Source organism: Misgurnus anguillicaudatus, chromosome 20 (assembly GCF_027580225.2).
Source record: "Misgurnus anguillicaudatus chromosome 20, ASM2758022v2, whole genome shotgun sequence".
NCBI lineage: Eukaryota > Metazoa > Chordata > Actinopteri > Cypriniformes > Cobitidae > Misgurnus > Misgurnus anguillicaudatus.
The window spans coordinates 10,194,800-10,207,850 of NC_073356.2; the positions used below are offsets into that span (position 1 = coordinate 10,194,800).

Consider the following 13,051-nt stretch of genomic DNA (forward strand, 5'->3'; position numbering starts at 1 on the left):
AGATGTGTTCATAAGAAGCGATCTGTCACAAAGTTACAAGGAATAAAGAGACGGAATTCATTGCCTAAATCTGGTGTGGGCTGTATGTACTGGACTTACTTCTGCATATTTTCACAGAGGAACTTTTCACTGCCTGCTTTTGCGTAAGGTAGCTTGTTTTTAACCTACGCACTCTTCTAGTTTTGCTTTGTCTACCATTCCTACAGTTTTCACACTATGACTCACTATGATTTAAAGGTTTAGCAAGAATTAATTTTTGTTAGAGAATGAGGATGTAAACGCAACATTAGCGAATGAATGCTGGCGTTAAAACATGCATGTATGTACCTGATACAAAACACATGTGTGGCATCTCTGGACAGAGTAACTTTATTTTTTTAAATGTCTCTGTTTCTATAGGGAATTATTATTATTATTATATCATAAACCACTATTATTATTACTATCATCATCATCATTATTAAGAGTGTTTCTTAACTATTTTTTTGACAGTGTAGGTGTAGTTAATACTTACAGGTTTGGGTTTGGAGGACAAGTTCGGTATTTTAAACTTAAAGTCCTGTTTTTAGATTGTTTATGATGAAATAGAATGTTTTTTACTGAAATTTGGACATATGCTGCTGGCCCAAGAATGCTGCTGGCCCGGGAACATTGTTTGTATTCTTGCAATTGGCAAAGGCGGATTATCGCCACCCACTGGGCTGGAGTGTCTATTATTCAAGCTCTCAGCGGAAGAATGTACGGGTGTGAGGCGTTTGGAAAAATGGGTCCACAAGATTACAACGAATGCTAAAACACCTGTTAGAAAGCATCGTATGCAGCGATTTTTGTGTTAGCATATCAGTGAACACTCCTGACCACTCGGTGAGTTTCACGTCTTTGTAAACGAAAGTTAAAGCATTTTAGGAAGGATTGTTCCAGAGCACCTATGCAGCCATTGTGAGGGTGGGGGGTGATACTAGCCTGGTCCAACAATACTGTCGTACATTCATTTCATTTGTACAGAGAGTCTGGCCACGCTACATTGAAAAGCGTTACTTCAGTTAAGGAGTGTCCTCTGTTGAAGTTTAAAAATATTGTATCTGCCCAGAGTCACTCAGGATCTGCCATTGGCGATCGCTAACGTGTGGTCGTGACGTATATCATGCACCGAAACCGGCCGGAAACAACAAGTCAGAATAATCAGACAAACAAAACTTAGCAAACCTGGTTCTTGCTCCGGCTTGAACTTCTGTATATTCGGCAGTTTTGCAACAACGGACCGAATAGATTTTCTCACGTCTTTCTCCGCTGCTATTACTGAACTACAACTCAAACTGATGCACGAGCTCAACGTCATCATTCTTAGCCACCCCCATCTGTTCGCTGATTGGTCCTGCAGATTTTTGCAGGAGAAAACGAAACTCTACAGAGCAGTCCCAGACGTAGTACTGAAGCGAAATGAAAATTAAGCGGAAGCACATAGGAGGGCGGAGCCAGGCTAGGGTGATACCACAGAAACCGAAAATTCTCAGGCCAGCCTCATATGTCCAAATATTAGTCAAAACAGTTCTATTTCATCATAAACAATCTCAAAACAGGGCTTTAAGTGTAAAACACAGAACTTGTACTTTAACAGAACATTTTGTCTGACAACGTTGTTCCAAAAAAAGTTAAAATTTAAAATGTTTTACTTGACAAAGTAAATTTTTTATATCAAATGTTTCTTCTTCTCTCTTTTGATGTCAATGCAGGTGTTTCAGTAGGATACAGGTGCAGTTTGGTTGGAGATTACAGCTTGTAGACCTAAGGATGTCAAGGAGAAGCTCTGCAGGGGATCTGGTGCCCAAAGACATTACCGAGATCCTCGCTCTGCAAGCCAGTTTGAAGAAACGAGGCTCATCGCTGGGCCGGGCGTTCAGCTGGTTCAAAGGCAGCAAACGCAAGAGGAGTCTTAGCAATGGGCAAAGCAGGACAGGAGGTCCATGTGGACGAAACGGAGAAAGCACTGCAACCAATCAGATTCATCCCAGTGGTGAGCCATGTAAAGGTAAGCACAAACTTTATAACATTTGCTGACAAACTTGATTTGATCAAGTATTAACAGGTTTGTTTTTGAAGATATGGATTAGTTGATGCCAGTCAAGAAAGAGCTGATGATTTCCAAAACATAGAAGAAAAGGTCTCACTGATAGCAACTTGGTCTTAGTTACGATCTCTGGTGCCAGTTTGTCTGGTGCCAAGGTTTATTTTTATTATTTGAATAGGTTTTCATCATTTACTAGCAAGATTATGTTATAATCATGAGGACATCTTTGCGATGGCTGATCATCAGTGTATTGTTGTGTTTTGGTTGCTGTCCTGTTTTTGTATTTTTGGCCTTGACTTTTCCCCTGAAATGATAAAATACTGGTAATGTGCTATGATATGAAGTTTCTGAGAGCAGCTCTTTCTGAAAACAGGTTTTTATTTAGATTCCTTTTGAGCTTTCAAGCTACATTTACTCAGTACTCTATAAGATATATGTCTTTGTCAACCTGATGTCACGAATTTCTGTGTCATTGTCACGGATCTCCGCATTTTTCCATGTCCGTACCACAGACTTTCTTTTCCGTGTCAGTTTCACGTATTGGTTACTTAATTGTTTTTTCTATTTTTTTACTATTGTCGCTTGGGTTTGGGGTTAGAACGACTTTCTGTTACATAAAATGACATCCTAACCCAAACCCAACTGTAACCCCAACGTCAGGTGACAATTGTTTAAAAATGAGGAAAAAATAGTATAAATCAATAATTAAAGTGACATCCTAACCCAAACCCCAAATCTAACCCCAAACCCAAGTGACAATGGTTTAAAAAAATAGGAAAAACAATTGAGTAACCAATACATGAAATTTACAAGGAAAATAAAGTCCATGGTACGGACACGAAAAATGCGTCATTTTCACAGAGATCCATGAAAATGATACGGATAAACAAACAAAATATTCTGTGACTATACCACAGAAATTTGTGAGGCCATGGTGGTCTTGTACGATATTTAAAAGATTAAATTGGCATCTGCCAAAACTGATACAGATGGTTCTGCCTTTTACACATTGTTTCAAATTTTGTTGTGAAATCTAGCAATGGAGAGCTTACAAATGGCAGTTTTGTTGTCATTGTCATGAAATTTTGTTTTTGACACGTTTTTCATACTTTGATTGCCTAGATAATAAATCAGCTCTGACTATTGGCTGTTTTCAAACAATCGGCTGAAATTTGATAGTGCCAAACCAATTATAGGCTGGTAAATCTTACTCAGTACAACAACCATAAACTCTCTATCTTAACAACTAACCAAAATATAACAGCAACCTCTTAGTAATACTAAAAGCCTTTTTACTACCTTAATTTGTTTGAATGCATGGACTATATTTTTTATTCAGGGGCGGAGTGGGACCAAAAAAACGACCGGCCCTCCGTGGTAAAAAAAATTACTAGGGTAATACAAATCGTAATCAATCTGCAAAAAAAAAAAAAAAAACATTTTAATAATAATAATAATAATAATAAAATCATAAAATCATGGCTAATTTTCCTAAATGAGTAACTATACAAAATGATACCTGTTTAAAGGACAGGGATGTGCACCTGTCAATCAGCTATTACATAACAGAGCGAGGCCAGAGACGAACATTCTCATAAACAGGAAATAATATATGGAATAATTTGTGCATCTTTGAATAACTGTAAGAATATTTCCTTTAAATATAATTTTTGTCATATAAAGTTTTAAGAGATAATAATGTTTTTTCTACTTTTATTGCTTATTTAGACTTATTAGTGCAGTTAACAGCGTTTGGCGCATTTACCTCAGAGTTTACTTCAGTAATATTGCTGTTTTTCCGGTAATAATAATACAATTTACATGTCAATCATGCTTCTTTGTCTGTTTATTAATTTCATTATGTTAAGTTATGTATGGATATTTATTGCCATATGAGACGTTCATTGCCTATCCCACCAAGCACAAGACATCATTTAGACGTTGTTTTTTTAGGGGCTAAATGAAGGCCATGACTTTATTCAGCCCAAAAAACAATGTCCAAATGATGTCTCGTTCAATACTCTCGTCTAATATTCAAATCATATGCGGAATACTGTGTGCATCTTTGAATAACTGTAAAAATATAGTTCCTTTAAAAAGAATTTTTGTCAAAGTTTTGAGAAATAATAATGTTGTGAGGATATTTATTGCCATATTGCCATTGAATAATCTCGTCTATAATATGGAAATCACGTAATGTGGTAGGCTATCCTGCAAAGCTACCCTGCTAATTTGTATTTATGATATATGTGGAGATAAATAAACCTTTGCAAATCTGCTGATTTGATCCATTCATGTCCTGACCACCAGGCTAGAGATTTTAAACATCCTTAATCCAGACTTACTAGTCTATCAAATAGTCTATCTGCTTGAAGGATCCGACCGCCTACGTAGCCTACTGCAATAAATAGGCGTTTGGCAGCTTTTTACATCAAAGGCCGACAGACTATGCCATTTGGGGAGGGGCCGCTCACTGATCCCCCTATACTTTTGAAAATCCTAGACATGGTTGGACCTGCCGAACACTTTGTTCAGCAGAGTGGCTGCACAGTTTGACCAGCGGGAAGCGGCCGCACATCAGGCCCCCATATGGGGTTGCTATATAACTCAAAATGTATAACTTTATCAGACCGGCCCTCGCGGCCTCAAAACACTACCGGCCCACCGGGAAAAGTTCAGACTCTCCCGATTGTCACTCTGCCCCTGTTTTTATTAGTGGTGCATAGATATGTTTTTGCTGATACTGATATTCAATTACTTAGCATGACATCTGCCAAAACCGATATAACGATAGTTTTTACTCATTGTTTCAAATTATAATGTCGGAAAATCCTAGAAGTGCAGAGCATACAAACTGCAATTCTGATGTCACTGTGACCCAATACAAAATAATCTCACAGTATGAGTTCTGATGCATTTTCCCACCCCTTTTGATTGCCAAGCTATAATTTGTTTTCAAACAAGGGGCTGATGTGATATAGTGGGAAAAAATGCTTTTATCTGCTGATACCAATTATAGTATTCATCCTTGGTTTTTCTTAAGGAAATGCAAAGGCCTTTTTTTAGACGGTTTCTGAGGTCTTTTCTGGACATTTACTCTAAAACCTGCTAGGCCACTTTACTGTGGATGTCAAACCAGAAAAGCAGAAGAGTGCTCAGATTTGGATTTTTTTCTCTTCCTGCCCCCACAAGTCTCACACTTACTCTATAACTCAGAAATAGCATGTAGATTTTAAGATGCCAAAGTCTGTGAGTTACCAGACATTAGAGACTTTAGCTGGACATCAAAATAATATATTATTCAAATAAGTCTCATATTGTCGCTTTGGACTTGTTGATTTATAGCATTTTCTAGTCATGTAATGCTGAAACTTGTGCCGGGGATAGAGATGCTGCCAAAGTGTTGAAAGGTCTGCGAGACTAGACATTTTATTGAAACAGAAAGATGACTGAGGGGGGATTTTTCTTAAAAGTTATTTTGTTAAAATAACTTCCCTTTCCCTCTCTCTTTCTCATTTTCTCTCTGCCCCTGTATCTATTTAATCTTTGTTTCACAATCTCTACAAACAAAACGTCTAGATAGTGAGGCACACAAACAGCACTTCATGTGTACTTTATACCTTTGCGGTAAATTGATACAGTAAATGGTTGTCTGTGGCAGGGTTAAGGTGTCATGGTTGGTCAGAAGAGTCTATGATAAGCCTCAGGTCCTTCCTTTAGTGTTTTTCACCTAATTTGTTGTCTGCCAAGTAGAAATTTTAAATCAGATGGGTTAGATCTAGGATCAGATTCGCATGAGGTAATATTTAGGGTAAGGGCTTGTTCAATCTTAACAGGTCTAAATAATACAGTTGCTTGCCTTGATTTCCTTGTTTGGTGGCAGATTATTCATTGTATACACTCAGAAAAAAGTTACAAGAAGGTACAAAAGTCGTCACTGGTACACTTTTGTACCTAAAAAGGTGCATACTGTTACCTCAAATTTATACCTAAATGTGAGTGTACAAAGTTTATTTCTCTTTGTAGATTGTATTTTTATGTTTATGAGTTTCTATTTGAGAGCGATACACTGCTTTTGGGCTCATCGCATGAAGTGTGAGTCAATTAGACTGTCCTGATTCAGGACATTTCTGGAGGCCCAACTGTGCTGAGCTAAACCCTTGCGTCACTCCTGTTTAACCGAGGGCCTCAGTTTGAACAAAGTCAAAAACTTTCAAAACCATGTTCTTTATCAGGGGTTTGTTGTGTTTTCAGCAAAGTATCCAGACAGTATTAAAGCAAAACACATTTACTCCATAATAACCTATACAAAAGATGATGATTTTTTTTATCTTTTAAGGGAATTAACAATATATATTTCCAATTAACTTTATTTTTCTTATTTTTCTCATATTTTTTATTATGTTTTTGCTTAAGAAAAATGTCTCCAATTAAATAAAAATTTGAAATCCAAACTAATAGTTTAGATTTTAGTGCTTTTTTATCAGTGTGCAGTGTTTCCCACACATTGACTTTACTTGGGCAGGCCGTCCAGGTATATTAACAAGCGCCCAAGTATATCTGGCATAAAATTTTGTCTTTTTTGTTCTTCCGTGATGATAACACTCTTTAATAATGGCATTTTGTGTGCGACCTGATGAGTTCGGTGTGCATTCACGTGCTCTCTGTGAATTGGGTGCGACGCGAACAAGCTCGTGTCCCATTGTATCCTTCATGTTTCTGAACTTGAGCAGAGTTTTACCATTAGAGGACTTCACGGAGCACCTGCGGCCCGTATGGTTCCTGTTTATATTTGAAATGGTCAGTTGGGTCCGGGTCAGTCATAGTTAAATTACTTCGGGTCCCAAGTCTGATTAATATTGTGTGTAAAACCCGAGTCGATCGGAGAATGGCCGTAAGCGCTACCGCGCTAAAGCTCCTGTGCAGTTTAAGCGTGCCTCCGTTTTCAATGGCGAGAACAACTGGCGACCACGCGCTGGATTTTCTTTCTCCCATTTTTTTATACTATTATTATTAATAAACCATATATTTTCTAAAATCTAAAAAGTTTTTCTCATTTCTTGTTTTTCTCATATTTTTAAATTATGTTTTTGCTTAAGAAAAATGTCTCCAAAGAAATAAAATTTTTTCGAAAACCAAACAAATTGTTTAGATTTTAGTGCTTTTTTGTCATAATGTGTTTTTCCTGAGAATCGACTCCACAACAACATATCGTTTAAAGTTGTTTTAAGAATGCTTAGTTGTCTTTACCGGAAACAGGAAAAAATTCACACTACAAAATGATGTATCTCAGATGTACTGGAAATGACAAATGAAGAAGTGGGCTGATCATTCTTGTAATGGCTAGACATCTGTTACCCATGATCTCAAATGCCAATACAGAGTCATGACTTGTGGTTCAATGAAACATGAACCGTTCATAATAGCTCAGAAATAAAGAACATGTGAATGTTTAATGGCATTCGGGGACATTGATATACATCCCCAGAAAGAACAGAAACAAAAGGGAGCAATTAAATTTTCCGAACACTTGTCAACTCAGACAACTTTAAAGTCACACATCTGTTGTTTCTGTAGCTGCTAACTTGTAACCAGTCAAGCAGAGTGCTAAAAATTACAAGCTCAAGGGTTTGATTCAAAGAAAACATATGAAATGTAAAGGAATGTTAATGCACGGTAAGTTGCATCTGGCAAATGCATAAATGTAAATATAGATGAAAGCGCAACCTCATTGCATCTATACAGCATCAGGTTTTTATGAAAACTAACTTTTACATGTGCATCCTTCCTGCAAGGTCCAATAGGTCATCTCATGTGTCACTGTGTGTGTGGTAACTCACAGTAATGGATACACCTGTTGATCATCTAAACCATGCCCTCTCTTACCTTTTGCATTTACATGCATAAGAAAGCATAAAGACTTATTTTTAATTGCACAAATCTGTGAGGAAGGCTGTTGCACACATCTCTTATAATGGAAACTAAATGGTCAAAATATGATCCCTAGCTACCACTGTATTAGTACTCTTTCATAAAGTACCTAAAGAGGTCATATTTCTTTAGAGGTATATATTGGTATCAAAAAGTGCATAATGGTACCAAATGTATCTGTACCCAAATAGTAGCCTACCCGCAGTTTCTGCCTGGGAACATTTATTGACCATTTTTTTCTGATAGTGTATAATAAGATTTCACATAATTTCACAGCTCCCACTTGTGTAAAAGTTCTAAGCTCGGCTGTGTTATGTAGGCTAACTGTGAAAAACAAGGACGATATCAGTGTGACTGGACAAAAAAAAGATTTTTAAACTCATGAGAGTTAACACAAAATTGAGGAGTGCGTTTCTGAAAGAAAGCTGCCAAGGTCATGAAGTTTTCTGGCCTCAGTCTGGGTCATGATGGTTACACCCGACCGTCTGACAACAACTCAAACATACACACAATCTCGACATGGGGTGCTGATGACACACCCGAACTTCATTGCTATAATCCCAAACAACAGTGTGGGGAAATTTCCTGTTGCCATGGTAACCTCACAATATTCATATCTGATTGTTTACTTCTATTAATAAAATAGTGGATGGAAAGATTCCAGTCGCTTTCATTCCATACACAACATGCCGTTCGAAAAGCACTGCGTCCCCAGAGTGAGATTTTATTGCTCTTTTTTGGTTTGAAAAACAGAAATAGAAAGAAAAATAAATAAATATGCAGTACAAGAATAGAGCTTTAAACTCAAAGTAGCTCAAAGTATTTGGATAAATTTGATGGGAACTCGTATAGTAATCTCTAGATTTTGGACTTTAGTATTTTGGCAGATCTGAGAATATCTAGAGGAAGTACATGACGTAAGCTTAGAGATATTCATTCATTTTGCAAAATCAATGCATATTTCAACGTTAATTTGCTGTTGACACAAAAACCTTAATTCCCCCATGTTGAAAGTGAGACAATGCCGTGATATCAATGTTGATTCAATTTGCCAAATCGAAAGGTAATTTAACGTTGATTAAACCTTGTCCTTGACGTTGATTCATAAGGCAATTAATGCGTTTACATGCACAGTCTTACACTGATTATACTTAATAAACTGATAACGTGTGGGGTCATGTAAACGCGTAAAACAGTTTTCTGTAATCGGGGAAAGCCCATAAATGGCGTAAGCAAAAACCGATTGGCACAGGTAGTTTTTTGCTCAGTACCCCGATTTCACGTGGCATGTAAACACCTTAACCAGCTTTCTCACGGTTTTGTCCATGTGTGCATGTCTCCGTGTGTGAAAGATAAACGTCAGACGCAGAAGCGCAAAGTAACGCATAAAAGTCTCCGCTTGACTAAAGCAGTGTCACGACACGGAAGGGTTGTAAGGACAGGACGCAAACGCAAGGTTCAAAATAAATAACATTTAATAATAAAAACACGAGGGCAGACATGGTGAAGGCAGGAACACAGGAACATTCAGGGTATCAATGACAATGATCCAGCAGTGAGCAAACAGAAGACAGAGGTATATATACACACACAGACTAAATGACAAACAGGTGTGATGAGGCAGGTAATTAATCAATGAATGTCCAGGTGATAACAATTGGAACAGAGACAAGACATGACACGGATTAACCGTGACATTACCCTCCCCTCTACGAGTGGCTACCAGACACTCACATAAAACAACAAAAACAAAGTCTGGTAGCGAGAGTCCAAGGGAGGGGTGGAGGGCTTGGGGACCCTGGCGAAGCTGGCAGCCGCCGGGATGAGACCAACAGGACGCTTGGCCGGACTGCGCCAGGAGAACCGGAGCGATCGCTCCGAGAACCGAGGCAGACGAATTACCCCCCTCCTGGGAATCGTCGACGATCAGATGCCCCCGGAAATCATCTCCCATCCCCTCGCGGAAACGGAGACCCTCGGTAGCCACCCCGGGGAAATGATCAGGCGTGGTCCGTTCCGGATCCCCCTGCGAGCAGGATGGTGGTCCTCCGAGGGACCGTCGACGACGACTCAACCGTTGGGGGACCGCCTGGGCCGATCCTACTCCCGCAGGAGCGAGCGATCGCTCACGGTGGTCCCCAAGAGACATCGGGGCTGATGGGGAATGAACCCCGATGTCACTACTCCCCCCCGACGAAACTCCCGGGGGAGCCGCCCTCCGTGAACCCGCTGCGTCCAGTTGGGCTGGATCATTCTGTCACGACACGGAAGGGTTGTAAGAACAGGACGCAAACGCAAGGTTCAAAATAAATAACATTTAATAATAAAAACACGAGGGCAGACATGGTGAAGGCAGGAACACAGGAACATTAACACAGGAACAGACAGGGTATCAATGACAATGATCCAACAGTGAGCAAACAGAAGACAGAGGTATATATACACACACAGACTAAATGACAAACAGGTGTGATGAGGCAGGTAATTAATCAATGAATGTCCAGGTGATAACAATCGGAACAGAGACAAGACATGACACGGATTAACCGTGACAAGCAGTTGACAGAGAAACTAAGAAAATAAAAGCTGATGTCACATTTACAGGTTCTGCAGACACGAGAAGAGATACAACAGTATAAGACGGATATGCAATCAGCTTTTGACTGACTATTATGTACTACAGGCGGTGAGGTCACTGCCTGTGAGAAACCTGACAAATCTCCAAGTCCCATGTAAACGCAGTTGTCTGCATAGCCGGCTTACTGATTTGCATGTAAACGCATGAAAACAGTTTTCTATAATAAGCAGATTTTTGCTAGCTATCTGCTTATTCTGTGCATGTAAACGCACTCATTGACCTCGGAGGCAGCTCTGGGAAATGCACTCGGACAGCCTTCATAGGTAGCGCAAAAATATTAACAGAGCCTTTGCGATAACTAATCCCATATTTGAAAACTGTATTACTAATTTCTCTCTAGAAATGCAATTGAAAGGTGTAGAAAGTAAAATTTGTACTTTATTTACATTAACGGCAGGGTCCATGATCTCTGAAAGCCAATAGGCTTGTTCGACTTCACGCGGCGCCGCAAGAATCGACACTCGGATGACGTTAAAGTACCGTGAGAGATTTGCGAAATCATACGGAGGAGTTTGCTTTTAAATCGCTCTCGCGGAACTTTGACTCTTGCAACGCCGCATGCAGTTGAACAAGCCTATAGACGGTTTCATCAGACGCACGTGCGCTGATGCGATACATGTCTGGATCCGAACTTTACTTCCGGTTTTGTTTTTTTAATGGTCTGACTATTGCTAAACTGATCTCGTCGAAAATAACAAATGTTTTGGTTTCCAATGTAATCTATGTGTTGTTTTTTTGCTTGTTATATTAATAAACTATATTTAAAGTACTTTGTTGTTATTTATTCATAGCGGAGTTTACCAGAAGTTACGTGTGGACCATGACAGCCGCTTGCTTATGTTGTTACTGCTGAAACCGTCTATTACTGACATGTGAAATCACCTAAACAAACACGCCCCTACCCCAATAGAATCAGGACCTTCTTTTGATAGACCCGTCCAACACATACGCAACCCAGGCAACAATGTCATTTATTAAACACGCACCTGATTAGCTGATTAGCTACAAGTGTGTTTTGGTTGTTGGCCTGACTCCCTTTCCAAAGCGTTTTCAGAAATCATGCAATCCGCCTTTACAATTGTGATCCAGGACCTTCGTGGCCACCATTTTATATTTTCAAACTTGACCAGGCTCGACAAATCACATCCCACGCAAAGAACTGTGGGACAAGCCGATGAAAGTATCTTAAGAGTCAAACATTGGATTTGGATGTTTATGCCTTCCTCGGAAGGCAGTGTTTTAGAGACAGACGCAGCCTATCTTTTCAATTCTTATAATGGCTTATGATGACTCATCATTTTGTCTTGACCTTGCGCCTCTTCTACCTGCACTCTTTATAAATCTAAACCTTTGAGCAGGCATGCTAGGAATGAAGATTGGGAACAATGAACACACAGTAACGCTTTGAAGATTCAGACAAGGTTTTTTAACATTTAACCTTGTCTTTTCTTTCTTTATTTCTTTTAACCTAACTTTTTAAGAAGCAATACTCATGAAAGGGCAAAAAATATATATCTTTTTTAAATAATAATAAAAAATAATAGAGAAGCAGATCCTCTTGAGTGCAGGAGAGCTGATTGGCAGCAGGTAAATTGTCTGTGGGTCTGCCAACTCTTGGATCTGGTGGAATGCAGGTGGATGAAATTTGACTTGAGGCCGATCGGATTACATCCCTCATTCCAGTATGGCAATATCCCAGCAAATCAAGAACAATTGCAGATTTGACTGTTAAATTTAGCAAAATGTTCTCACTCTTTTTGTATTCCTGAGAACAGCAAGTACAGCTGGTTTTGAGTTACCGTATCAATGATGTAATGCATTAACCAGCCTCTTTGTAGGTCCACCTTCAACCACAAGAGGGCAGTGTGGAGCAAAATGCTTATCTTCCTCATCAGTGTCTGTATGTCATTACAAGATAATGACATTATATTTAGGGAAAGTCATATGGAATCTACTTCCATTGCTTAAAATTGCATATATTGCATTTTTTTGTTCACGTGTGTTAAACAAAGATTTTTTAATAGAGTATAGTGTTAAATGTAATGACATGGAAATAGACACAGTTATGTATTGGCTCACATACACATGCTTACTCATGCACAGATGGAGGTCTTGCTTATTTTAGTTTCTAGAGGTGCAGGAAAATCAAGTTCACCTTGACAACAGTGTCCATTAACACCTCAAACTCTGCCAACTCATTTTAATGATTTAAATTGTATGACTAGCAGTGAGATGCATGATTTCTGGTGGTTAAATTAAGGGTACAACAAATGAAGGTTACATTATAAGTATGGTCACTGATAAAGATTGTGAAAACACATAGTGGAGCGAATACAAAAGGTTTTGTGGTGATGGTTTTGTAACTCTAGTACTGTATGTTAGTGTGCACACTGTATCACATTCAGAGCTGCACG

The 13,051-nt window shown here is 38.9% G+C and overlaps 1 protein-coding gene across 1 annotated transcript in view; it reads left to right on the forward strand.

The window, feature by feature from the left end:
- nhsl3 (NHS like 3) overlaps positions 1-13,051 on the forward strand; it is a 54,466-nt gene that overhangs the window by 407 nt on the left and 41,008 nt on the right. The window contains exon 2 of the mRNA XM_073858716.1: positions 1,734-2,029. Within this exon, the coding sequence (XP_073714817.1) occupies positions 1,792-2,029 (238 nt within the window). The 5' untranslated portion in view covers positions 1,734-1,791. The remainder of the gene's footprint in view (positions 1-1,733; positions 2,030-13,051) is intronic.